A 27,347-nucleotide genomic window follows, 5' to 3' on the forward strand; every position below is an offset into this window, starting at 1 on the left:
CTCTTTTAAGAAATTTATTGAGCTACTTACAGATAAACCCTCGCAAGTGCCCACATCTCTTCTGCGCTTCAACAGCATTCCTCCACCTGGGAAGGAGTCAGTCTGTCCTCCTGCAAGGAGTTCCAAGCCTCCACGCACCAGTCTAGGACTCTGAATTTTGTGCTAGGAGCAATCAAGGAGTTTAGTAGTCCAGGCCCCTCATGGCTGCAATGCTGGTGGCCAAGCGACGGGGAAAGCTTTTGGCCGTCTGCTTGTAGTCCTCAGGCTTGGTCTTCAGGAGAGCCACCATATTCTGCAGAGCCTTGGAAGGCTGGAGGCCCAAAGCATCCATCACGTTGGCCAGGTAATCTGCAAGGCCAAACGCCGGTCAGAGGGAAAAGAAAGAGGCCAGGCAGTCCCCTCCCCAGTCCTGACAGCCAGGCACAAGATCGGTCAGGAGCAGACCTCGGCCTGATTCAAAGCCCCGATTTGTCCAAAGCAGCTGACAACTGCACCCAGAGGAAGGGGTGAGCCCCAACAAGGTGGTAGCCAAAATCCTTGTCCTGGTGGAGATTCCCAGGGGATCTTCACTGACAGGCAGTGTTGTATAGTGGTTAGAGTGTTGGGCCAGGAACTGGAAGGCCAGGGTTCAAATCCCTGCTCAGCTATGAAACTGACTGGGTGACTTTGGGCCAGTCAGTCTCTCTCTCAACCTGACCTAAAAGAACCATTTATCCCACCTTGGAAGAATGGGATAGGATGTAAATAAAGAAATAGAGGTTGTGAGGACAACCTCCTGGATCCTAGCCAGAGAGAAACCACCATGTCCCTTCTGCAGAGAGGCAACCGCCCTTACCGATATCCGTAGCCAGCTGCTTGGTGGAGTGCGAGGTGAGCTCAGGGATCTGGAGAATGACCTCGCAGTATGTCTGCATCGTGGCTCTGGCAAGGGAGCCCAGCCAGTAGTCGGCCATGTTGTCCAACTCAGGGAGGTCATCACCTGGGGGCGATGGGGGGGGGAGAAAGAGAGAAGCATGTCAATTGGAAGTCACCAGAACTGAGTTCCGGCACCTCTCAGGTGGGCACCATTGCCATTCTAAGAGAACAAGGGAGGTGTTTATGGTGAATGAAATGTTTTATGGCCAGAAGGAGAGTGGCAGCCCTCGTCACTAAGGACACCAGCTGTCCCCAGCACCAGTTCCAGTGCCCCTGCACTATCCTGCCCAGGAAGATTTGCAGCAGGCCCACCTCGGACTAGGGCTCCCCAGATGGTCCTGTGAGGGGAAGGGGTCATAGCTCAGGGGAAGAGCACCCATGCTTTGCACGCAGAAAGTCCCAGGTCCCATCCCCAATGGCATCTCCAAGTGGGGCTGAGAATGTCCCCTCTCCGAAGGAAACCCTGGATAACTGCTGCTCGTGCAGATGACCTGATCTAGAAAGACCAACAGCATGATGGTTCCTCAGTTCCAGCATTTGCTCAGCTGAAGGCAATGTAAGGAAGAGGAAGAGCAGGGGAGACACCCACTCCTGTCCTGCTGGGGCACCGCCGAGCAGGCTGCGAGCTTTCAATCCACACACCGCTGCTCTTTTGCAGGGAAAATCCCCAAACCACAAGCAACCTGCAGGTTTTTAACCTTTGGCCGACCCTTCTTTCATCTCTCGCTCTTTCCAAAGGGCTAGCAGAGTACGGCTCTGGAGAAGACCTCCAGCGGAAGGGAGGGAGACAAATCACTAAGAACAAGTTACAGACAGAGTTCATATAGGCAATGCCTGGCATCCAGGAGGACCTGGACGGGATTTTGGAATCCAAACAGCAGCCTAAATCAGGGGTCAGCAACCTTTTTCAGCCGTGAGCTGAACTATCCCTCAGACCATGTGGTGGGCCGGACTATATTTTGAAAAAAAAAAATAATGAATTCCTATGCCCCACAAATAACCCAAAGATGCATTTTAAATACAGTGGTACCTCGGTTTACAAACACAATTGGTTCCAGAAGTCTGTATTAACCTGAAGCAATCTTTCCCATGGAAAGTAATGGAAAGTGGATTCTTCCATTCCAGACAGGTCCGTGGAGTACTTAAACTGAAAATACTCAAACCGAGGCGTACTTAAACCGAGGTGTGACTGTAAAAGGACACATTCTACTCATGTAAAAACACCAGACAGGCCCCACAAATAACCCAGAGATGCATTTTAAATAAAAGGACACATTCTACTCATGTAAAAAACACACTGAAACGTCTGCGGGCCGGATTGAGAAGGTGATTGGGCCCGCATCCAGCCCACGGGCCTTAGGTTGCCTACCTCTGGCCTAAATTATACCCAGAAGTCTAGTGCCAAGGCAGACTGCCTTACACTGAGTCAGAAAATTGGCCCATCTAGCTCAGTATTGTCGACACTGATTGGCAGCAATGGCTCGCCGGGGTATCAGGCAGGGGACATTTTGCATGCACATCTGATGTTCTGCCACTGAGTTACTACAGCCTTCCCAAAAGGGAAGATCCTGGGGCACCAGCAGCCCATTTGGCTTCAGGGAACATCTCAGGGGCGGCTTCCAACCCTTTACACCATTAGCCAGTGCCACAGTCTTCCCAGACAGATCTGGTCCAGGGCGACTGCACACCCTGAGATGCACAGGCAGCAGCCTTTGTACAAGGGGCTGAGCGCCAAGAACATGGTCACGGCCAACACACACCCCTTCCCAGCCCATGGGTAACAAAGGCAAGATTAGTCATGCTCTGCTAATGTTTCCCCGGCAGAGACTCCTGGGCTGAGCCGTGCGGTGGGTGCCTTACTCCCTTCTCATCATCCCAGCACCCAATGCTCACGAAGTGAGGGGTGAAGAGGCAAGGATGTATTCCAAAGGAAGGCAAATCCTGATCCTGGCCAGGGTAAGGGAGTGATGTAGGATTGCCCAGCTCCAGGCACAGCTGTCCAGCTCCATACTGGAATAAGCCTGGTGAAGAGGAGAACTGAACCACCTTCAAATATCCGAAGGGAATATTTGCAGGGAAGATGGAGCCAGCTTGTTTTCTGCGATGGCTTCAAATGGCAAAGAAGGATATTCCTACTAAACATTAGGAAGAACTTTAAGGCAGTAAGAGCTGTAACAAAGGAACGGATGACCTCAGAAACTGGCAGGATCTCCTTTGTTGGAGGTTTTTTAACAGAGGTTGGGTGGCCACCTGCCAGGGATTATTGGGCTGCAATTCCTATCTTGCAGGGGGCTGGCCTGGATGGCCTTTGGGTTCCCTTCCAAGAATGCAGTTCTATGAATCTATCCCTGCCTGGCCTGCCTCAGGAGCAACACAGTCGACAACAGGATTCATGGAGAGGTAATCCTGGACCATTCAAGCAAAGGAAAGAGCAGCACAGGCAGCTGTGGGAAATCCTGAGAGCTGCCCCCTTTCAAAACTTCGCCTTTCCCCACCTTGCTCTGGAGGAAAGGGCAACTTCCCAGCATGCAATGCCAGCTCCAGAGCTGAGTCTTCCTGGGTCACAAACGGTTCCAGGTGGAGAGGCAGAGACATGATGTACTGGCCAATCTAGGAAGGAACAGAGGGCGCGCCATCGTCACACATTCATTTATTTAAGAAGTTTACACACCACTCTGTGTCAAAAAGGCTGGTTTACAACATAACAAACAACACAGGGTACATACATAGCATAATATCCATAAAGCACACAAAAAAAAATTAGAAACACCTGCAAAATGCAAGTCTAAGAACTGAAGACTAAGTAATTATCTGCGCATTTCAGGTGCAGCATGATACATATTTAACAACAGCTGTAGTTGGTTTTTTAAAAAGTATTTCTGAATCAGGCCGGGGGTGGGGCATCCAGTCCAACCTCCTGCTCCCACAGTGGTCAACCAGACACCCCAACAGGAAGAAGCCTACAAGCAGGACTCAAGTGCAACAGCAGCACTCTGCACACCCGCAACTCCCAGCAATGGGTTACTCAGCATCTTGCCTCTGATGCTAAATGTAGTAAGAACGGAAGATGAGTTGCTGGATCAGGCCAATGGCCCTTCTAGTCTAGCCTCCTGGGCCAAACAGATGCTTGTGGAAAACCCATATGCAGGATTCAAGCCCAAGAGCACTCTCTCTGCTTCTGTGGTTTCCAGGAAATGGTTTTCAGAAGCGCTGCTGCCTCTGACTGTGGAGACAGAGCACAGCCATTGTGTCTAGCAGCCATCAATAGCCTTCTCCTCCTGCATGCATTTGTCTAATCCTCTTTTAAAGTTGGTGACCATCACTGCCTCCTGCGGGAGGGAGTTCCATAGTTCAACTATGTGCTGTGTGAAGAAGGACTTTCTTTTGTCTGTCATGAATCTCCCAGCATTCATTAGATATCCATGGGTCTCTAGTGTTAGGAGGGAGAAAAGCTTTTCTCTATGCCATACATGATTTTATAAACTTCCACCCCGTTGCCTCTTACTCGCCTTTTCTCCAAACTAAACGCCCCAGACGCTGCAATCTTTCTTCATAGAGGAATGGCCCCATCCCCTTGATCATTTTGGTTGTGCTTTCCCTGAGCTTTCTCCAATTCTACAGTGAAGCAGTGACCACCGGGCGTGAGGCACACTTCCGCCTGGCAGGCCACAGCCTGACCTTCAGGGGTGAGGCACACTCCCCCCCCAGGTAAGCCGCACTGTTTGCACGTCATGCCCTCACTCTCACCTTTGGCTTTCTCAGTAGTCTACCATGCCCTGTCTGTGACCTTTGCCTCCCTTTGGAAAGGCATGGCTTGGAGCAAGTCTCGCTAATGTCAGAGGAAACATACGTGTCAGCTCATGATGTAAAAGCCCTAAACGTCAGACTGTTCCTACACATGGGCATTTGTGCCAATAAAAAGGGCTCTGCCTAGTTTGCCAATTCAGCTTGCTCCTCGCACAGCTCACTTGCAACAACTTTGGAGGTCTTTAAGCGGAGGCTTGACAGCCATCTGTCAGGAATGCTTTGATGGTGTTTCCTGCTTGGCAGGGGGTTGGACTGGATGGCCCTGGTGGTCTCTTCCAACTCTATGATTCTATGATTCTAACTCCCTGACTCGTGTGCATCACTACATACAGTATTCTTTCTGAGATGACAGAACTAGCATTAGGGCAGGTCTTGTGTTTTCCTGCCTGTCTGTCTGTTTCCCATGCACACACGCACACACACAAACGATCTTACGTTGCTGATGTATTCCAGGGGCGTGAGGCTGAAGTTGGGCAGCTCATCCGTCAGCATCTCCCCAGTGCCACTGGTGCTCCAGCTCTGGCAGGCAGCAAAGCAGAGAAAAAGACAGCTGAAGCCACGCAGGCACCAAGAGTGGCACCGGCATGATGGCTGGAAGGGGAGCCCATTGAGCAGGGAGGTTCTCCCCGAGACGCAGCAACCTTATTGGAAAGATTGCCCCACCCCACCCCCCTCCTCAAGCCCGCCACTCCTCATCACAGGAATCCCCACCCACCCTAAACCTGGAGGCACCCATTGCAGTTTCTCTCACAAGGTGCTGCTCACCTCCATCTTGGCAACCAACAAGAGCTGCTGCTTGATGCGAAGGAAGACGGAGTCGAAGGCCAGCTGGTGGGCCAGCTGGTTGAGGCGCATGAGGGCCGAGCGCGAGGCTGACAGCAGGTTGTGGCTGGTCCCTTTCTCCTAGGGTGGGAAGTCAGGGAGTCAAGGCCGGAGGACACAGGACAGACTCAGCCCTACCAATGCCACCAATTTTTTGGTGAGTCTCGTGCACCCTGAGGACCAGGGGCCACTGGTCCATCTAGCTCAGTACTGTCAACACAGCAGCTCTCTGGGGTTTCAGGAAAGTCTTACCCCCCTCCCAAAAAAAACCCTACCTGGAGAGGCCAGTGACCAGGGTCCTTCTACAAGGAAAGCAGGTCTTTTAGCCACTGAGCTACTGTGGTCCTTCCTTGAGCCAACACTGAGCATCTGCTTTGCCTACGGAGCCTGACCTCTGGAGCCCATCGTACAATGAAGCCTCTTCAGAAGGATTCTTGGTTCTCAGGCTTGCGGGGAGGGGGCTTGTGCAGGCAAAAGACAAGGTGGCGCCCTCCCCCAAGGCACATACAGAAGCCAACTGGACTGACAGTTAAATTGGACTCCAATGTGAGAGAAAGGACAGTGTCTTCCACTGTACCTGAGGGCGGCTGGCTAGCAAGGGTGGTACTGGGAAGGTGGCATGGCGCCTGGACGCTCACCACACCTCCAAATCTGCCACTTGAGGCGGCTGCCTCACTCTGTCCCATCACAGGGCCGGCCCTGACCCCTCCCCTCCCCTCCTTCCTGACACCATGGAGAGCTGCTGGCAGCCAAGCAGGAGATGCTTGGCTATGTGTGACTTGCTCAAAAGGGCCCACACTGTGTGGCATGAGGCAGCCTCTTTTGCAGCTGCACTGAGAAGGGCCCTTTCTGGGGCCACCTGATGCTCCCTCCCTCACCACCACCCGTCATCAGTTCATGCAACCATCCTGGCTTCTCTCCACGTCCCCGCGGGAAGAGTGCCCTGCCCTTCCCAAAGAAACAACTCAACAGCAAAAGAGGGGTCAACTGGGGCCAGCCAGGGCACGGCAGTCCCGGAAAGCAGAGCCGGCACACGGGGCTCTCGACACCCAGCAGGCACGTGGCGGGGCGAGTGACCTCAGCAGGCACGTGCCCTGAGCGGCAAGAGGTCCCAAACCCCCGTGAGAAAATAAGCAAGGGGGCAGGAGTGCCGCAAAGAGGCCCCCGGAAAAGCAAACAGGCTGCTGCAGGGGAGGAGCTGTAACCAGAGCTTCTTGTGTCCCCTCCCCTGGAACGAGTTGGGAATAGGCAGAGACCAAGCAGCAGGGCAGCCTGGGAAAGCACCGGCAGGGAAGGAAGCCTCGAGGGTTCAGGGCTGCAGGTACACTATGTATTTAAGGCACATCCTCCCCTTCCAAAAACAGAACCCTTGGGAGCTGTAACTTACTTCTCACATAAGAAAAGCCCTACTAAGTCAGGTCAATGACCCGGCTAGCCCAGCCTCCTGTTCTCATAGGGGCCAACCAGATGCCTGTGGGAAGCCTGCAAGTAGCACCCAAACACAACAGCACACACACACACACACACACACACACACACACACACACACACCCTCCTGTGATCTTCAGCAACTGGTATTCAGAAGCATTGCTGCCTCCAACTGTGGAGGCAGAGCATAGCCATCCTGACTAGTAGCCATCGATAGCCCTCTCCTCCATGAATGTGTCCAATCCTCTTTTAAAGCTGCCTGGATCACTGCCATCACTGCCTCCTGTGGCAGCGAGTTCCGCAGTTTAACTCACAGAAGTACGGTTCCATAAAAAAGCGCCCTGAAAAGCTAGAGTTCCTAGGATTCTTTTTTTTGGGGGGGGGGGGGGAATGTGCTTCAAATGCACTTACAATGTATGGCGTGTGCACACACCCTGGTTCCAGATGGCACGTTCTCTCTCTCTCTGCATCTCCCCATCCACCAAAGTGTGGGGGACAGCTCAGAGCCAGGAGGAGCCCAGTCTGCCCCCTACGCACAGAGTTCTGCCAGCAGCCAGCCAGAAGCCCCACCTTGAGCGTGTAGAGGGTCTCCAGTAGGGCAGCATACTCGGCAGGGCTCTCTTGTTGCAGGTAGTTGTGTTCCTGCCAGGGGTTCTTGAGGGGGCTCTGCTTTTCTGTGCCGGGGTCTTGGAGGCCGCTCAGGCTGCAGGGGCTGTAGGAGTCTGAGAGGTACTTCCCTGTGGCGGAGAGGATCCTGCAAACGGCAGGAGGGAAATGGAGCTGAAGCCCCCTCCATGAGGAAAGATCCTTCCCCCCTCCCCAAGCCAAACACCACCACCACCACCCCAACAAGTCAAGGCCCACCTAGACCTCCAGATCTTACATCCTGCACGGAATCTGATGCACTCTTAGCATGACAGACAACCGACAGCTGTCACAAGGTGACTGGCACCCCCGCTCCCCCTGAAGCCCACCCAAACTTTGCACAGAAGACATCACCTGTTTGCCAGCTGCTGCTCAAAGTCTCCACACTGGCGCAAGAGCTCCCCACAGGTGGCGATGATCCTGGGGGAGAGAAAAGCACCCGTGACACCATAGCATTTGTAAGCTGCCACCAATGGCAAGCGAGAGCAGACATTGTCTGAGCATCTGGTTGGCCATTGTGAGAACAGGATGCTGGGACATGTGGGACAGGCGATTCCCATCATGCAAACATCAGAAAACCCTGCATGGCCCATCTGTATCCTGTTCTCAAAGTGGCCAAAAGAGTGGACACACTGTTTCCTTCTCATGCTGTATCCAATGGCAGAGGGAGAACCTAGCCATTGTGCCCAGCAGCAGCTGTTTATATCTGTATCTCCCACTAACCTTTCAAAAGTCATTTCAGTTCGGTGGCTGTCATTTGTCTGTACACAACTAGAAGCAGCTTATTGGGGTATGGGTTGGGGGGGGGAGTAGAGTTGCCCCCAAGAATCAATGGATGGATTTTCTTATTAACTTCTGCCCAGTTACGGGGCTTGGAACGACTTTGAAGGTTCTTCCCTTTCCTCCGCAACATCTGCCTTGGCTCAGTTCCTTGAGCAACCTGTAGCCATCAGCTCCACAAATGCAGCAGCGTAGCTAGCCGCTTTGGTGCCCGGTTCAGCGTGCGCGTCCTGCAGCCCTGGGCGAGGCGCGCTGCGTGGAGCCTCTTCGCCGCCTCCCCCTGGGCGGCTGAGGGAGAGGCGGTGGGCAGGCACAAGCCCCATGCTTCCGTTTCAGGCAGCGCAGAGCCTGCAGGCGCCCAAGCCACCATGTCACACTCAGGAGAGACACATGGCTCGGGCATGCTGCAGTCCCCGCTGTGAGTGCCAGCCCCCACGGTGTGGCACCCAGTGCCAGCAGCATTTTGTTACATTGCTGACTGAACTAAAAAGTTTCATGAGCCCAATATTTTATTATTACTATTTAAAAAAAAACACCACTTTTGACATTTTGTCACCCCACCCTGGGGTGGCCCGCACCCCCCTTCCTCCACCACTGCACAAAGGCCTTCTGCAATGCACCTGGCTCTCTCCATGTGGTGTGTGCTGGGGTGGTCTGAACCCTTCAGGTTATTAGGGGGGAGCTGGGATTAGTGGGTAGGTATTGCCGGGGGGGGGGGCTCAGCATTATGTTTAAATCTGCTCCCAGCTTGTATGTACACCATACATTTAAAATATGTTCTGCCCCCGCCCTGCAAGAATCCTGGGAACTGTAGTTTACCCACCCCAGAGCTACAATTCCCAGCACCCTTCATAAGCTGCTACCCCACTCTCACCGGACTGCGTTCTGGAAAGCAGTCCAGTCTTCTTGGAAGAGCGAATCGGAAGGGATGTCCTCCAACTGGCACTTCTTCCTGATTGACTGGAGGGCGTTGCTGAAGTCAGAGGTGTATCTGCAGAAAGAGCCAGAAGGTCATGGTGCACTGAATACCATGCCAGTTTATGATCTTTGATGGCAGGGTCACATTACTGGTACGTTTCTAATTCTTCATGTGTTTTTAATACTTGCATATACGTTGCTTTGAGAAGACAACTCAGAAATCTACATCACCACCACACAGGGTGAGAGCTGAGCACCAACCCTCCAGGCAGGGCAGCCATCACGAGAGAGGGAAAGCAGGGTGGTCAGGGCAGCAAGAAGCCACATCCCACAACCCAAATAACCAGGCTTGCATCTTCTCTGTGCTAAAACTCTCTTCCCCCCCCCCTCCAAAAAGCAGAACTCTGTGGCTTTCACATATTGCCCAGTGTGAGCAGAATAACACAGACCCATTGGATTGCATCCAGCTAAGTTCTGCCCTGAGTGGAGCTCAGTCACATCTATCAAGTTCAATGGGTCTACTCTGCTGGAATACAACCCACTGTTTAGGAGGCATCTGGTATTCTCATTGTCACGGGAAGCAGCCAGGAACTATGTTGGGAGGGGATTTGAACAATCAAACCCCCAGCAACCCTGTGGTTCTTGGCAGGCTGAATCCTTTGCTCACAACCACCTTTGGGGATGCACAGGTGGACTGGCACTCACTTCCAGAGAATGACAAAATCCAGCTTCCTTTGTCAATGGCAGGGAAAGCTTCAAATGTCCATCAAAGAAGGAAGGAAGGAAGGAAGGAAATAATAGCTGACTTGCTAGCCAGCTCCTTGGGACTCACTTGTTGAAAAGGGCTCGCAGGGCCTTGAGGAGGCCTCCTACCCCCAAGCCGTCCGTCAGCTTGAGGCAATTGTCCACAGCCTCCAAGGCCAACCTGAAGAGCTTGTTCACTGAGTGGCTGAGCTCCTGCACGCAGTCGAGGACCTCCCCGTGCTCCTGCACAACCACAGAACATAAGTCATTCCGAGAAAGAAAGAGGGGGGTACACCCCCCTCAAGAAGGAGCACCATCCCACCTGGTACTGAAGAGACAGGAAATCAAAGCAAAGGTTTCCAGTCACACCCAGAAGCCTACATCATTCCCCAACGCATCCAGCAAAAATGAAAAAGCCCTCAGCATTTAAAAAGAGCTGGAGGGGGGAAAGGTTTATCTCTGCCATCACTCACCTGGCAGGATAGGTAGGACTGGATCTAAGTAGCCTGACAGGTGTTTTCACAAGATAAACACCCTCCAAAGGCAGCAGAGCACCTCAGCGGTGCAAATACCCCCTGAGGAAAAGTTCAGGGAGCAAAAACAGCCAGAGGCTTCGGCTGCCAGTGCAAGGGGTGACTCAGAAGCCCTGGCCTACAGGAATGGTGGGTGGGCTTCTTCAAAAGCCCTCCTGGACTAGAGTAATGAGGGGGCTCAGAGGCCCTCTTGCTTTAGAACCTAAGAAGAACCTGCAGGATCAGACCTATGGCTCATTTGGTCCAGCATCCTGTTCTCAGAGTGGCCAACCAGACACCTGTGGAAACCAGCAAGCAGAACTTAAGTACAAGAGCCCTCTCTCCTTCTGTGGCTTCGAGCAACTGGTATTCAGAAGCATTGCTGCCTCCAACTGTGGTGGCAGAGCACAGCCATCGTGGCTAGGAGCCATCGATAGTCTTCTCGTCCTCCATGAATGTCTAATCCTCTTTCAGAGCCACCCAAGTCGGTGGCTCTTGTAGGAGAGAGTTCCATAGTTTAACTATGCGCTGCGTGAAGGACACTTTTTCCGTCCTGAATCTTCCAACGTTCACTTTGTACATCACAGGGTGGGCTTTAGATGATGGCACCTCCCTTATGACGGGCCTTCTGGCGGTTCCCTCGTTGTGAGAAGTGAGGTTACAGGGAACCAGACAGAGGGCCTTCTCGGTAGCAGCACCCGCTCTGTGGAATGCCCTTCCATCAGATGTCAAGGAAATAAGTAGCTATCCTAATTTTAAAAGACATCTGAAGGCAGCCCTATTTAGGGAAGCTTTTAATATTTAATGCTGTATTGTTTTAATATTCAATTGGGAGCCGCCCAGAGTGGCTAGGGAGACTCAGCCAGATGGGCGAGGTATAAATAAATTATTATTATTATTATTATTATTATTATTGGACATTTGTGCATGCAGCTGGTCAAACCAGCCTTCCCCACCCTGGTGCCCTCCTGGCATCGTGGGCTACAACTCCCACCCATCAGTTTCAATGACTCTTGGCACTGCACTTTTTGTTGTTGTTAGAAAAGTGGGTTACACACACACACACACACACACACACACACACCCCTCACAGACAGGAGGGTCAGCCAATGTGGTGCCCTCCACAACACCAGCCATCATCCCTGCCCCCTGGCCATGCTGGTTGCTGGGGCTGGGAGCTCAAAGCTCCTTGAGGGTCCCTCGGGGTCAACAGGCAGGCAGGCAGGGCTCCCTTACCAAGGGGACAGCGCTCAACTGGATGAGGAGGTTCTCTTCCTCCAGGGCTCCATACTGCAACTGGAAGAGCTTGTAGGGACCATAGACAGCTTCCACCAGCTCTGTCACCTTCACCAAGTTGCATTCCCCTAAAAGCTCAAGGAAAGAGCATCACAGCACTCGCCCCCAACACTTTTCCTCCCACCACAAAAGTCCCAGGACAGGTCCTTAAAAAAAAAACCACCCTTTAATCCACTACAAGCATTTTCACACACTCCCTGCCCCCTCCCCCTGTTAGACCCCAGAAGAGGCGCCCTCCCTCCACCCCCCCCCAGCTCTTTCTGAGTCCTACACTGGCTCCCACTGCATGCCTGGCTGAAGCTCCCCACTCTTCCCCCCCAGTTTTCATCAACTCCTTTGTCCTGGGGAGGGGTGGGTTAGGGTGCTTTGGCACCTTCCTGGCACAGCCCAATGTACCCCAATTTTTCCCTCTCCTGAAAAGGCCTACATGAGCAGGGCAGGCAGAAGGAACACTGTCCTGGCACAGAAGGAAACTGCATTTTTCATGGCACACATTTTATTTTATGATGGCGACGTGACGCCAGCTGCCTTGTGGGGCCTTAAAATGCTGCAAATCAAACAAACTGAACACCCAGCTTGGGAAGGGTGCCCCAGGGGGAGAGGGAAATGAAGACATCCACATGCTCTTGGCGCTGTGTTTTCAGCCTTCCTTGACTAGAAGTCTTCAGTGAGTTCCTCACAGACACCAGGACAGGCTGCTGCTGCCGCTGCCAGCCAGAGCTGAGATGATGCAGAGGCAGCATCTAAGCCTGAGAGGGAGAAAGGTCTGCCCTGCCCACCGCCAGCATGTGGCGCCCGGAAGATTGCCCAGGACAGACTGAGTCCCTTGGGCTGAAGGAGGTTCCCCACCCCTGACCCAAGAGCAAGTGAGCCCAGGCCGGCAACTCAGAGGAGGTTCAAAGGCTGCCTTCCCACCCCCGCCCCCACCCCCATGCGGCTGGGTGGGAACAAAGCAGCCGCCTGTTCCAGGAGGGTGCTGGGATGCTACAAGAATTTGTCGAAAGCAACAAGTGCGAAGATGTATTTACTCAAGGTAGTATCAGAACTGTTCGGCTTCAGCAAACACTTTAAGAACTGTGTCAACACCGCTCAAGTTAGTTAAACAAAGTTTGGTACAAATGTTATGTAACCGATAAATGGCATCAATGCAATGCTAACAAATTGCATTCCGGTAAGAATATATATATGTAAGGGGAAAGGGAAAAAGGAAGGGGGGGGAAGGAGAACAAAGATGTTATAAGAAAGAAAGAAAAACTTTCCCCTTTCCCCCTCTGTATCACTTTACTTCATTATAATTCGAAGTCTTTCTTTAATATTAAAAAAATCAAACAACAATATAAAAAAGGAGAAAAAGAAAGCAATGTACTCAGAGGACTTGCACAGGGATGGATCGGGACAACACGCGAGCAGGCATGGCTCAAGAGGAGGGCACTTACTCAAGATGGGCAACATGGCAACCTCCAGGCCACGAGCAAAGTAGACCGTGGCATCGTACAGCCCCAGGAGGCGGCTCAGCCTGCTTTCAGGGCCAGCATGCTCCATGGCAGTGCTGAGGCAGACGGGGATGGAAGGGACCAGGGCGCTGAGCACCTGGATCAGCAAGACAACCACGACTTGGTGGGGGTTCTTGAAAACCTGCAGGAGGAAGGGGAGGCGGGGGATGAGACCGGAGGCTGCAGTCGGTGGACCTGTCTGTGAATGAATGAACCCTGGAAGCTTCCTTAAAGCAGTCAGACCACTGTTCCATCGAGCTCAGTGTCGTCTGCACTGACTGGCAGCAGCAGCAGCTCGCCAGGATTTCAGGCAGGGGCCTCTCTTTCACAGCTCTACCAGGAGATGCCATTGAGGGTTGAACCTGGCACCTGGCACCTGAACCTGCAAAGCAGGGGTCTTGAACGACACCCCCTATGGCTGGAGGCATCTCTGTCTGTTTGAAAAAGGTAGAAAAAAGCTAGAAAAGGAAACCCTGGAGGGTCCATCAACTACAAGGACATGCCGATCCAGAGCTGGTCTCAAAGGCTGGCAGACTCACCAGGCGCTGTTAAAAGATGGGAGGGTGCTGATGGTAGTTGTGACATACATGCAGTTCCCAAACCAACAGCCTCTCTCTGGACAATCATTTTATAGATTCCTGCACTCCATGTGGAGCACACAAGCACAACAGGCTTGACAACACTTTCCACAGCCAAAGGGATGAAATATTATCCTATATATTTGCACATATTGGCCAGTTCAGAAGCAACTTGGGATCTATAGCAGCATCTTCTCACTCGCTCTCTCTCACTCACAAACACACACACCAATTTTTCTCTTTCTCTCTCCCAGAGCTACAATTCCCAGGGTTCCCTGGGAAGAGGGGTTGACCGTTAACCACACTGGGAACTGCAGCTCCGAGAGGGGAAAAGGGGCCTCCTAACAACTCTCAGCTACCTTTCCAAAATACAGCTCCCAGAGTTCTTTGGGGAAGCCACAGCTGTTTCAAGTACAGTTCTCAAACTTAGTCCGTTCCGGAAGTCTTTTCCAAAACCAAAGTGTTCCAAAACTAAGGTGCGCTTTCCCAGAGAAAGTAATGCAAAATGGATTAATCTGTTCCAGACTTTTAAAAACAACCCCTAAAACAGCAATTTAACATGAATTTCACTATCTACTGAGACCATTGATCCATAAAATGAAAGCAATAAACAAAGTATTGCCGTCACACAATCAATCCATCAGTAGCTGAACTGGGTTCCACGCAGTCACAAAAACAAAACAAAAAGAGCCGCAAAAACAAAAACGGAAAATAAATAGCAAAAAGAGACAGAACTCAGCATAACACTCAAAACAGAAGCGCAAAACTCAAAACGGAGCATGTTCAGCTTCTGAAAAAAAGTTTGCAAACTGGAACATTTACTTCCGGGTTTGCAGTGTTTGGGTTCCAAGTTGTTTGAGAACCAAGGTACCACTGTAGTCCAAATGTGCTTCAGATGTATGGTGCCGACAGAACCCATGATTATCACAAACCCAGAGAGGGGTGGGGTGGGTTGAGAACTCCCTCTGGGCTCCTTGCTATAAAGAGGCCTTCAACGTACAAGAGATATACATCAGCTTTCTCCTTCATGGGTGAAAGGCCAGCTCCAGCGGCATAATCTGATGAAGCTGGCAGCAGCCTCCTGAAACTCCAGCCACAATAAACTAGCTGAGCCTCCAAGATATCGCAAGGACCCTTGCTATTATGCTACAGGTGCTGCTGCTGCAAACGGTTCCCTTCAGGGACTGCACCTGCCTTGTTGCTACAGGCACAAGCCTCCCCCAATATGGGCATGTATTCTCCCCAGAGATAAGAATAGCCCTGTGGCTGGGTCAGGCCAATGGCCCATATCTAGTCCTGCATTTATTCATTCGTTTATTTATTTATTTCGTAACATGTATATGCTGGCTGATTGTTAAAAAATAATAATAACCTCAAAGTGGTTTACGAAAAGGATAAAACAATTAAATTGTCAATTAAGATAAAAAGCGAAAATAACAGTAGCCTAAAAGCAGACGAACTTTCTAAAACACCCAAGCAGACCCATTTAAGCAAGAATGTTTTTAGCAGGCACCAAAAATATTGCAGTGAAAGCTCCTGCCTGATGTTCATAGGCAAGGCGTTCCAAAGTTGTAGGTGCAGCCATACTAAAAGACGTGGCATCAGTAACAGGGCCAGTTCCACCAAAAGTGGGACAGAGCTCATGGTTTGTTCAACAAACTATGGTTTAAACAAAGCCTCACCTGCAAACCAGTGTGTGCAACCTGTGAGAAATATGGAGATACGGGGGCTCCAGAGGGACAATCTGAAGCATGACAAGAGGTCACTGCAGCCTCCTATTGTCCCTAACTTATACTCTGCTTCTCAGCCAGCTTTAGCTCCCAGGGAAGCTGACAGCTACAATTAAGTGCTAACAGCACTTAAATACAAATGAGAGCCAGTATGGTGCAGTGGTTAGAGTGTCAGACTGGGACCTAGGAGACCAGGGTTCAAATCCCACCACTTGGCCATGAAACTCATAGGGTGAACTTGGGCCAGTCACTGCCTCTCAGCCTAACCTAACTCACAGGGTTGTTGTGGGGATAAAATGGGGTGAGGGCGAACTAGGAACACCACTTTGAGCTCCTTGGGAGAAAAAGAAGGGGTATAAATACCATAAATAAATTAGTGTCACCTCTCCTGCCCCCACTCGATTTTAGACATATGCAGAAATGCCCACACTGTGTAATTCATCTGGTCCTGTTTGTCATAGAGAAGGATGAGGAGTTGTGGAGGAACGCCAGTCAGAATCCCCTACTGAGCAACCTTCCTCAGAGACTCCTCTGAGGCTCCGCAGCCACTAGCGTCAGAAACCTGCTTTTTAAAAATATATATCTGATATCTGAGCGAACATACAACAGAGGATGCCACCAGGATGCTGGCATCCACGTCACACACCAAAATCCCAGACCTGCCCAATGCAATTACAGATACACAGAAAAACACCAGCGGAATCTTTTTGTTGAAAAACCGATGGCTGCAACAGCCGATTTGCATTCAAGGCCTCCTCCGTTATCAAGATGAAAATGCTAAAAAAAATTGCAAGGAAACTCTCCTTCGAACTAAAATCCAGCCAAGCTACACGAGCTGGTTGGGAAAACCCTGGAGGGGATATGCCAGGCCATAAACGAAGTGCGCATTTTGCAACCGCTCAGCTGAGCAACTCGGTTGCATTTCAAAGAGATGAAGGAGATAGAGCAGCTTCAGAAGCAGTTGCACTCCAGGACCAGACCTACTCCCAACCCCTACCACCCTGGTTTGTGGCCAACTCTTCCACCCCCCTGCCTGGCCCAGCCCCTCCTCAGCCAGCCAGCCAGCCAGCCCCATGGCCATACCTGCGTGGCCCACTGCAGCTGTGAGTGCCACGTCCCCAGCAGCCCGTCATAGAGCTCCGTCAGCTGCCGGTCCAAGGGGAGGGGAGACTGGCACAGGTCCTGCCACACGGCCACCAGCTGCACCTGAGGGTGAGGACACATGTCAGGGTCACATTTGCACAAGAGATTGCTTCTGTGGCACCTCTGCTTGGTGATGTGTAATAGGTGGCACCATAAAGGTAAAGGGGCCCCTGACCATCAGGTCCAGTCGTGTCCGACTCTGGGGTTGCGGCGCTCATCTCGCTCTATAGGCTGAGGGAGCCAGCGTTTGTCCGCAGACAGCTTCCGGGTCACGTGGCCAGCATGACAAAGCTGCTTCTGGCGAACCAGAGCAGTGCATGGAAACGCTGTTTACCTTCCCGCCGGAGCGGTCCCTATTTATCTACTTGCACTTTGACGTGCTTTCAAACTGCTAGGTGGGCAGGAGCTGGGACCGAGCAACGGGAGCTCACCCCGTTGCAGGGATTCGAACCGCCGACCTTCTGATCAGCAAGCCCTAGACTTTGTGGTTTAACCCACAGCAAGGTGGCACCATATGGAGTCAATAATTGAGTTTTGTTCTTCCAGAATGACATGGAGAACAAAAGTGGCCCTAGAAAACAGCGCATTTTTATGATTCTATAACCTGCACCCCAAGAGCAGCGGACTGCCTTCAAGATTGCCTTTGAGCAAAACAGATGTTATGGTTAAGAGTGTCAGGACTGGGAAGAGCAGAGTTTGAATCCCCACCTGGCCGTGAAGCTCACTGAGTGATCTTGATCCGGTCACTGCTTCTCAGCCTGACCTACCTCACAGGGTTGGTGTGGGGATTAAATGGGGGGGGAGGAGAAGTATGTATGCCCCCTTGAGCTCCTTGGGCGAAAGGCTGGATGGAAATGTAATAAGCACAATGTAAACAAAGCTCATCCATCAGCTCAATTTACAGGGTGGCCTTGGGTCTAAGTTGCTTAACAGGGCTGTTGCGTGGACCTAATGAGACACGGCCACACACCAGCCTGAGGATGCTTACGTGGAAATCCGATAAAACAGCAACTGCTGCAAGGACTACCGTTCAAATAAAGACGCTTGAGGCTATCATTGCGCACATGGCCCCTTAAAAGCTTGGAGACCAGGGAGCATTCCTGGAGCCACCTGCCACTCTGGGCAAACCACACACACCCAAGCACAAAAGGATGTCAGAAGAGGCCCTGGCTCCCTTGTCCATTTAATTAAAACTGGTATGTTACTAGGAACCAGGGATGAAACCAACACCACTCAGTCCAGCCCCAGCCCGGCTGCTGAACTGGCTGTGTCCCAGGGAAGGACGGCCCAGAGAGAGGATTATTCAGCTAAGGTCAGCCCTGCCACCCAGAATGCACCCCTTCCCTCTGCCAAGAGCGTTGCATAACTCTTGCCCAATGGGTGATGGGAATCTGGCGTCACGAAGGAAGGGGCAGGAAAGGCTCTTGGAAGACACACAAGCGGGGGGGGGGGGAAGAGAAGAGGGCAAATGAGTGCCACCCTTGCCTGCCCCCTGGTGTTTCTCCAAACTGTTGCTTGTGCAGTTTTAGCACTAAAAACAGAAGGGCAGGAAAGAGCACCTGGGGAAAAGAGGTGCAAAGAGGCAACGGGAATTTGGGCAAGCCAGGATGGCGACAGGGGACTGGCACCATCCTGATTGTCCCTTGCCACAAGGAAACAGGATTTTGTGTGACATGGGCAGTAGCAGAGCAGGGAACCAGCAGATCTGACCTATGAAGGCCCAATCCAACAGGGCTTGTGAATTAGCAAGAGGTGCCATGGCGCTGTACCAAACATTAGTCAGAGTAGACCAACAAAAATTAGGGTGCATTAACTTCAGGGTGTCTACTCTGAGCAGAACTTAGCTGGATACAACCCTTAGCAACCAAAATGCCATAAGTGGACATGGGTGCCAAGGGTAAAGGAGAAGCACCCCCTGCCACCCCCATCACCACCCCATTTTGTGATCTGCCATCTCCCCAAGGCTGGCCAAGCAACTGGGCAGGCGGTGCTCAGGTCTGCAAGAACAAAGGAGGGGCCAATCTTCCTCATTCGACCCAGAGGAAGGCAGTGGGGATAGACAGCAACTTGTGTGTTTCAGTGGGAGGAAGGGAGTACCTTGTGGCACTTGTAGTAGTAAGCCAGCAGCTGCGGCATCCGGTCGATTTCAGTGAAGACTTTGACGAAAAGGCGGGCCTGATCTAATAAAAGGCAAAAGAGCTTCAGTCAGCAGGTTTGGGGTAGCAGGTGGGTAGAGAGAGAAGTCAGCCTCTTGTTCAGATCAAGCGGGAAGCACAGAATCCTTTGCCTAATCCTCTTTTAAAGTCCAAGTTGGCAGCAGCAGCAGCTGCAGCAATTCTTTTCATTTCCTAAAGTCCCCCCAAAACTTGCAGGTGCAAATTAGAGCAGAGCTTCCCTTCAAAAATGCTTCTCTGTAGACAATCCAGCCCAACTCCCCTTCACTCCACTCCCTCCCCCACATGTGTGGGTTTGTATATAGGGGGTGGGCAAGTGAACAGGTAATCTCTGGGCCAAACATAAAAGCAGGAAATGCTGTGCTAGATCAGGAGGGAAAGAAGCTCAGCCTCTCAGGGCCAGGCAAAAGCCTCATGTTCAGTACAAGGGTGCCCCCTCCTGGTGGCTCCCTAAAAGAGCTCCAAGTGATCCAGTTGTGATTGAAGAGTTTGCCGAGGATCTGCAATGGATTTCTACAGTTCTTTAATTTATAGCATGCCCCCATCTAGGATACTCAGGGGAAATGAGCCGTTTAAAACAAGAACTTGAGTCGAAAGGATGGTGTGGAACGGAACTCCCAGGAAAGAAACAATTAAAAAGGTCAAACATGAACAACCGTCACGACCCACTGACAAGCCACCTGCTACAGCAGGCATCCCCAAACTTCGGCCCTCCAGATGTTTTGGACTACAATTCCCATCATCCCTGACCACTGGTCCTGTTAGCTAGGGGTCATGGGAGTTGTAGGCCAAAACATCTGGAGGGCCGCAGTTTGGGGATGCCTGTGCTACACAATTCCTGGGGCAGCTTTGTGGCATGAGAGGCATCTCTACCCCACCCACACTCCTTGGCCAGAGGACAGCATGACATGGCCTAGACACGGCCAGTGTGGCATAGCAGTGCAGGGTGGTCCGTCTTTTCATATCAAGTGGGCTTGAAGAGTACTTTGACACAGAACTCCCGGGGCCCCACAACGCCTTGTCGCATGGGATGGGGGAGCGAGGTCAAAATCTGACACCTCCCACCCATCCCTCCCTTTGCCTTCCCAAAGGTGCCAGATTTTCAAGCAAGCAAGGTGCCAGATTTTCAGAAGGAGGCACAAGGCTCTGGCAGGGTCCTGGAGCCCTCCCACCTCCTTCCCAAAGCTGGGGAAAGCACTAACTAGACTTTGGGAAGAAGGCCTAGTTGGACCACCCTGGCAGTATCAGACTAGGATCTGGGAGACCAGGGTTCGAATCCCCACTCAGCCATGAATTTCACTGGGTGATCTTGGGCTGATCATTGTCTCTCAGCCTATCCTACTTCACAGGGTTGTTGTAGGGATTACATGACGGGGAGAGCCATGTACGTCACCTTGAGCTCCTTGGAGGAGGAAAGAGGGTATATAAATGAATAATAGGACCAAAGGCCACAGACTCACCGACAGACTGAGCGTTGAAGGCAGCCACGATCTGCGGGCTGGCCAGGGCCTCCAGCCGGTTTTTGAGCGCTTCCAGGTGCACACACTTTTCCGAATAGTCCGGCGTGTCCACCAGGACTGCCAGGCTGCTTTGCATACTGGTCAGCTTGGCTGAAATCACAGACACGTCCTGGAACCAGAAAAGAACACCACCACTTGGTCATCGGAATTGCCCAGCAAGCACGTTTTGCACATCCCACCCACATAGGGTTGCCAGACTCAATAGTGGACAGGACCTCTGTGCCTTTAATGGCCCTGCTCTCTTTTGAGTCTGGAAACCTTAAAGAGAAACCAGCAGACCCTTTGCTTGGAAATTAAACAAAGGGTCTGCTGGTTTCTCTTTAAGGTTTCCAGACTCAAAAGAGAGCAGGGCAATTAAAGGCACAGAAGTCCTGTCCACTATTGAGTCTGGCAACCCCACACCCGCAAGGCACACTTCTGTCCCCCTTTCATATGAAGTTCAGGACAACCTCGACAGTTCATTTTGCTCAGGGCGGGGGGGAGGTGGAACCCGAAAAATGGTGTCCATTTATAAAGAAATAACCATGCACAGTTCCTGCTTGAGAAGAAGCCAAAGAGGATAACCAACCAGCAGCAGAAACAGAACTGGGGCAGAGTTCCAAACTCAACCAACCCTGAAAGCACATGAGATTCTTCTGCCATCCCAGCATCTTACACAATTCAGTAGCAGAGAAGCAGAAAAAGTGCACTGGCTGCAGAGACAACCCAGACAAATGCCCAGCAGTCTCCTTCAATGGCTTAAAAAAACAAAACTGTTTCCCCAGGCAGCAGCTCAAAGATCTCTCTTGCTCTCTAGCTGACCAGTGCCTGGTTGAAGGCTATCAATCGCAACGGCTCTTCTTTGCCTCTAGTCAGAGCTGCAATACTTTGCCTTCCAGTCAGAGCTGGAAGCCACGGGAGGGGAGAGGGTTCTTGTGCTCAAATCCTGCTTGCTGGTTTCACACAGGCATCTGGCTGGCCACTGTGAGAAAAAGATGCTGGACTAGATGAGCCATTGGCCTGATCCAGCTGCACCTGGGGCTGCTAGGAGCTGCAGTCCAAAACATCTGCACTGCAAGAGGTTGGCAAAGGCTGACCTCTAGAGGTGAGGTGCATTTTGTAGCCATGTGAGAATATATACATACCTGTGTTTTAAATGTCTCCTCGATGTCAGCACTGAGGGTGCTCCACTTGTCTGCCTCCTGGAGAGAGTCGGCGGCCAGCTGCATCCTGGATTTCACATGATCCAGTTTGACCAAAACCTGGAAAAGAGGCAGAAAGAGCTGCAAAAGATGACAGCGGAACCTGCCTTGTGTCGCATCTTAATTTTGCAAGTGACAGTTGGTTTGTTTTTGTTGGTTTGTTTCATTTTAATGATAAAGACACTCCCAGTGAGTTACACATCTCTCTTGGGCTGTTTCTAAATAACTAATGAATGTTGAAAACATAACCAACTAGAAACCGAAAAATTTGGCTGCATAACAAAGCACAATTCAGGGATTTGGGGGGAGGGGTTCCATCTACCATTAAAGAATATAAGGAGAGCCCACCGGGAAAGACCAGGGGGTGGGAAGCAAGCTGTGTAGATCAGCATCCTGTTTCCCAGAGTGAGACAACCAAACAGCCTTAAGAAGCCTTAAAGCAAGACACTGGAGACAAAGAGCCCTCTCCTGTTGTTGTCTCCCAATGTCTGCTCCTCAGAGGCATGGCTGCCACTGAACCTAAGGTACCTTGAGGGCTTTTAAAAGGGGTTAATAAATTCACTGAGGAGCGGAAGGCTGGCTACTAGCCACAATGGCTTTGGTTTACCTCCACTGTTGGAGACAGCAAATGCTTCTGAATGTCAGCTGCTGCAAACAGCACCCAGGGAAATTTGCTGCTGCATTTATGGTGTGCTTGTGAGCTGCTTCCCTTTGGGCATAGTTGCCAAGTTATCCCTTTTTTTAAGGGATTTTCCCTTATGCTGAATAGGCTTCCTCGCGAGAAAAGGGAAAACTTGACAGCTATGCCTTTGGAGCATCTGGTTGGCCACTGCGAGGACAGAATGCTGGACTAGATGGGCTCCTCTGCTCTTCTTATCTTTTCAGTCTTTTGCAATACTGTACATACCAACGGGGCAGCCAGAAGCAGCAACTGCCATGAGCAGAGTCGAGGTGCGAGTTCGGGTGTTGAACTGGCTTGCCCCGTGGTTTCAGGCAAGGGTAGGGAAACATCTGTGGTGCTCCTGATGTTCTTGGACTCCATGTCCCACCAGCCCCAGCCAGCTTAGCCAATGGTCAGGGCTGATGATGGGAGTCGAAGAGCAACAATAGCCGGAGGGCTGGCAGTTCCCCACACTGGGCTGACCCCTTTCACGCTTGAGCCTCTTGCAGCCAGCCTGCAGCTACTCCAGGAAAAGGACAGCCCGCCTGGCCATGCCAGAGGACCAAGTACCTGCATCGACTGGGCTGTATCCTGCTCCAGCTTCTTAATATCTTCCCTCACCAGGACCATTTGCTCCTTCAGGAAGGTTGCCTCCTGCTTCAAGGCCTCCATCTCCCGGAGAACTCTGGGCATGCTCTGGAGCGCCTGGTGGCTTGTCTCTGCAGAAAGGGAAAGGCAACCGTCAATGATTCAGTAAAAGGTAAAAGGTTCAGTGGCTTGGTGTAAAAAAGGAGAAGGGATTCCTTATTGAGAGTCCAGAAGCAGGGCAAAAAAGAGGAATTGTGCCCCCAGAAGACAGGGTGTGGGGGAGAGAAGAATCATCAAGTAGGGAAAGCAGGGGTGGGGACAAAGCAATTCAACACAGCATTGAAGGCTAGAAATACAAGGATTTGAACAGCAACTTTAAATTCTGAGGCATTCTGACTTCTCGGATCCCCCGTTTCTGAGCATCCAGAATGACCTTGCAGGCTCACTTCTGACCTGTTCATCGGCTTTCTGGAATAATGTGTCTCTTCCAGCTAAACTGGCACTCCACACTTCTCTCACCCACTGCAGTTATAGTCAGCATCTTCAGCACAACCAGTTAAAGCACATGGTGTCTTTCCATGACATCACAGAAGCTCAGCGATTGGCTGGAAAGACTTCTGCACTTACCAAGTCACTTAAAGCAGCACACTATGTCACATTGCAGACCACTCTTACCTAATCTACAGTTCTCAAGCTGTTTTGCACTGTAACTCCCATTAGTTAGCACAGCTGTGTGATGCTGGGAGGCTGATAAGTGAACAGCTGTGCTGGACTGGGCCAATGAGAACTGTAGCCCCCAAAAGCTGGAAGGCACCAGGATGGGTTAGCTGGCTCATTATTTGCGAGTCACAACATCTGCTATGCAGGATGTCACTGGAAAAACTTCTCAAAGAAAGACTCGGCTCATTCTACTCTCCAACAAAAAAGACTTTGCATTTTTAAATTTTAAAGTCAACCAAGCTGCTTTCCTCTTCTGTGGTGTGAGTGGCCTCAGTGTGAAGCTTCAAAGAATCCCTCAGCTTTTTCCTCTCCTGTTTTCATCCGTTTCCCACCTCATCTAAAAACACCCAGCAAACTGAAAAATTGCTACCTTTGAGTATTGCAATAGGGGTCAACGGGCACAAAACCAAGCTCCAATTAATCCACTTGCCAAGTTAATTATGGAAACAGGGAAACAGAAATAAAAGAGCATGTAGAAGGATTTTAAAAAAGGAAGATGGAACACTTCTATCCTTTCCTTTGATAAGCTTTCTACTTCTGACCAGCAATTTAAATGGTAAAACATCTTTGCAAGATAGTTAGTATTTCAAATTAAAGCTAAAGGCTGCATTTCAGCACATCCTTTGTGGAAGAAATGCTCAACGTGTTTTGCAAGTTGAACTCATGTACATTTAATCAAAAGCAAGCTCTGAGTTCTTATAAGTCAGTATGCATGGGATTTCAGGCTAAGCAGCAGAGTGTGATTGGGAACAATTGTAAGCTAGGTGGGGGTCCATAGTTAGAATACAGCAGATCTTTCTTCCATCTACCCCCCCCCCCATTTTATATAGGGACATTTAAGCCATTGTTTTATTCCCACAGAAGTGTTAAAACTCTAACATGAATTTTGGGTTTTCTCACAAGAGCACTGTAGTATATGTTTGTAATAGTTTGATTAGATCATGTATTGTAGAGGAAGTAAATCACCAAAGAGGCGTTTACATGCCAAAAATTTGGTCCTTTCATGAAGAAAACCCTAGTGTAGATTTCCGAATCCCAAAGACAGAGACATCTAGGGATCCAAGTTGGGGGGAAAACACATTTGAGAAGCAGACTTCAGCCTATGAAAGCTTGTGTCACCAAAAATTTTACTCTTTATTAAGGTGCCACAGAACTCCTAAGGAAACTAGCCATTTCCCCTACATTCTTTTGCAATAAAATTTCTTAAAATAAGCATCTCACTGGCCAGCTTCCACATTCTGTGGCTGCACCAGAAACAGCAATGCAAAAGTGTTGTATTATATTAACTAACTTGTTTAAACAATTGCACTGGGATGGGACAGTCTTTGCATCTTGAAAAGGTGAAAAACTTATTAACACCTATAGAACAAATATCAGATTAAATGTTTATTTTTAAGTCAACCTATGTAAAAGTCTGTTGCATAATTTAATCAGTTGACATCCATGCTGACAAATTCATACAATATTACTGTGCTGTCAAGGTGGGATTGGACTTCACAGCTGGCTTGCTGAAACTAATGTTTAGCTACTAAGTTTAGCTACTAAGTTCCTGCCCTGGAACCCCAAGTCGCGCCTCCTTAAGTCGCCATCACCTTCCACGGCATTGTTGACCTCTTGGATAAAGAGCTGCAATTTCATCACCACCGTGTTTGCGTGGGCATCCACCTTGCCCGGGGCCTCCTGTTGGACTGCTCGGAAGACCCCGTTCACCCAGGCCTTCACCTCAAAATCATCAGCCAGGAACTTGGAAAAATCCATGCCGTCTTCCCCACTCTCCCCTTGCGTGGGAGCAAATCAGCAGTGCCTGGAAGCATACAAGATGGACAGATGTGAACCAAGGACAGGGTTGCAGCAGCTCACTGGCAGAGCACCTGACTGGCATGCAGAAGGTCCCGGTTTCAATCCCCACTGGTGGCATCTCCAGGAAGGGCTGAGAAAAAGTCTCCTGCCAGAAGCCCTGGAGAGCGGCTGCTGCCAGTGAGGGTAGACTAGGAGGTTGGCTGACTTTCACAGGTCACAGGTGTGAATAGGTAATCAATTCAGAGTTCTGGCAAGAGTAGCCTCTCTGTCAGCTAGCAATCAGAGTGGATTGGAAGGACACAGGGAAACAGAGGGAGAGCTTGGTGCAGTGGTTAGAGCAGGCATTCCCAAACTTCGGCCCTCCAGATGTTTTGGACTACAGTTCCCATCTTCCCCAACCACTGGTCCTGTTAGCTAGGGATCATGGGAGTTGTAGGCCAAAACATCTGGAGGGCCGCAGTTTGGGGGTGTCTGGGTTAGAGTGTTGAACTATAACTAGTTGGGCTGTGAACCTCACTGGATAACCTCAGGCTAATGGCCACCTCTCAGCCTAAGCCTGCCCCACAGGGTTGTTGTGAGCAGAAAAGGGGGAACAGGAAGAAAAACATGTACGCTGCTGTCAAACCTCTTGGAGGAAGAATCGGGATACAAATTAAATACAGAAGTATGCCATAGTGGTTAGAGACTTACACTAGGACCTGGGAAACCAGGGTTTGCATCCCCACTCGACCATGAAGCTTACTGCGTGATCTTGGGCTAGTCACTGCCTCTAAGCCTAGCCTACCTCACAGGGTTGTTGTGGGGGCAGAATGAGGTAGGCCACCTTGAGCTCCATGGAGAAAAGGGTAGGATAGCAATGCAATGAAATAAAGATGTGAGATGAAGAGAGGGCAAGACCATACCACGGCCGTCCTTAAATACAGTATTACATTTATACAGAGAGAATACTCCCTAATCCACACTTATCTATACAGAGAGAAAGGGGTGGGTGTCAGTGAGAGCGAATGGAGAAAAGACCCCGCGCCCCTATGTGCTCCTCACCCCGACTTCCTCATCAGGAAAGAAGCACAAATTTCCTGCCCGCCCCACCCCTCGCCCGCCCCAGTGCTCTGCCTCTAGGGCTTGGCCCTGGGGGATAGACTGCCCCTGTCCATGGCGGATCCACTGTCTCACCTGCCAGCCCGGAGCCCACCTGCGCGCACGCGCACAGTCCCGTCTATCTCCGTCACTCTTCAGCCCAGTGGGCCGCCATCTTGACAACGGGCCTGGGTTGGCTGAAGCACCGCCCCCGCCGGCTTCACGCCGGGCCCCGCCCTTCCATCCCGTGGATTGGCTCCGCTCTGCCGTCGTGGTTCCGCTGAGAGACTCCGCCTCCACGCTGCGCGCAGCTTGTCTGGCGCGCAGCTTGTCTACTGCGCCTTTCGTAACGGGCTAGGCAGGCAGAGAGCCAACAGGTGCAGTCTTTTCCTGGCTGAGTTTCTGCCCATGCTAGAAGGCTAGGCGGTACAGGCACACGTTGGCTGGCACAATAATAATAACGGGCTGTATGCAGTGCTAGCCCTACTCTGAGTAGATCCATTGAAATGAATGATCATGACTAAGGTAGGTTCATTTATTTCAATGAGTTTGCCCTGAGCAGAAGGTAGCTGGATACAACCCACTCAGAATAATGATTGATTTATGGCTCTTTTTACATTCATTTCATGTATTTTTGTTGTGAACCTCTTTGATATTTTTAATGAAATACTGGTCTATATAAGGTTACCAGATTTTTTTTCAATGAATCCGGGGACACTGATCAACTTCAATGGATTTTGTATGGGGGGACTGCCCCCGGGAAACGGGGACGTCTGGTAACCTTAATTCTTTGTTGATTATGATAGCTTTTGATT

The 27,347-nt window shown here is 50.9% G+C and overlaps 1 protein-coding gene across 1 annotated transcript; it reads right to left on the reverse strand.

The window, feature by feature from the left end:
- COG7 (component of oligomeric golgi complex 7) lies at nt 1-26,739 on the reverse strand. Its single transcript, XM_035130742.2, has 18 exons — nt 26,629-26,739; nt 25,248-25,459; nt 22,918-23,066; nt 21,630-21,746; nt 20,446-20,614; nt 18,909-18,991; nt 16,752-16,874; nt 13,304-13,502; nt 11,808-11,935; nt 10,148-10,302; nt 9,272-9,388; nt 7,972-8,037; nt 7,543-7,726; nt 5,488-5,625; nt 5,158-5,241; nt 3,411-3,525; nt 836-979; nt 1-348 (listed from the first exon to the last, which is right to left on the reverse strand). Exons 2-18 carry the CDS (start codon nt 25,411-25,413, stop codon nt 182-184), a joined length of 2,304 nt encoding a protein of 767 aa, XP_034986633.2. The 5' UTR covers nt 25,414-25,459; nt 26,629-26,739; the 3' UTR covers nt 1-181.
- Nucleotides 26,740-27,347: the final 608 nt, after the last annotated feature.

The sequence above is a fragment of the Zootoca vivipara genome, chromosome 14, assembly GCF_963506605.1.
Source record: "Zootoca vivipara chromosome 14, rZooViv1.1, whole genome shotgun sequence".
NCBI classification, from domain to species: domain Eukaryota; kingdom Metazoa; phylum Chordata; class Lepidosauria; order Squamata; family Lacertidae; genus Zootoca; species Zootoca vivipara.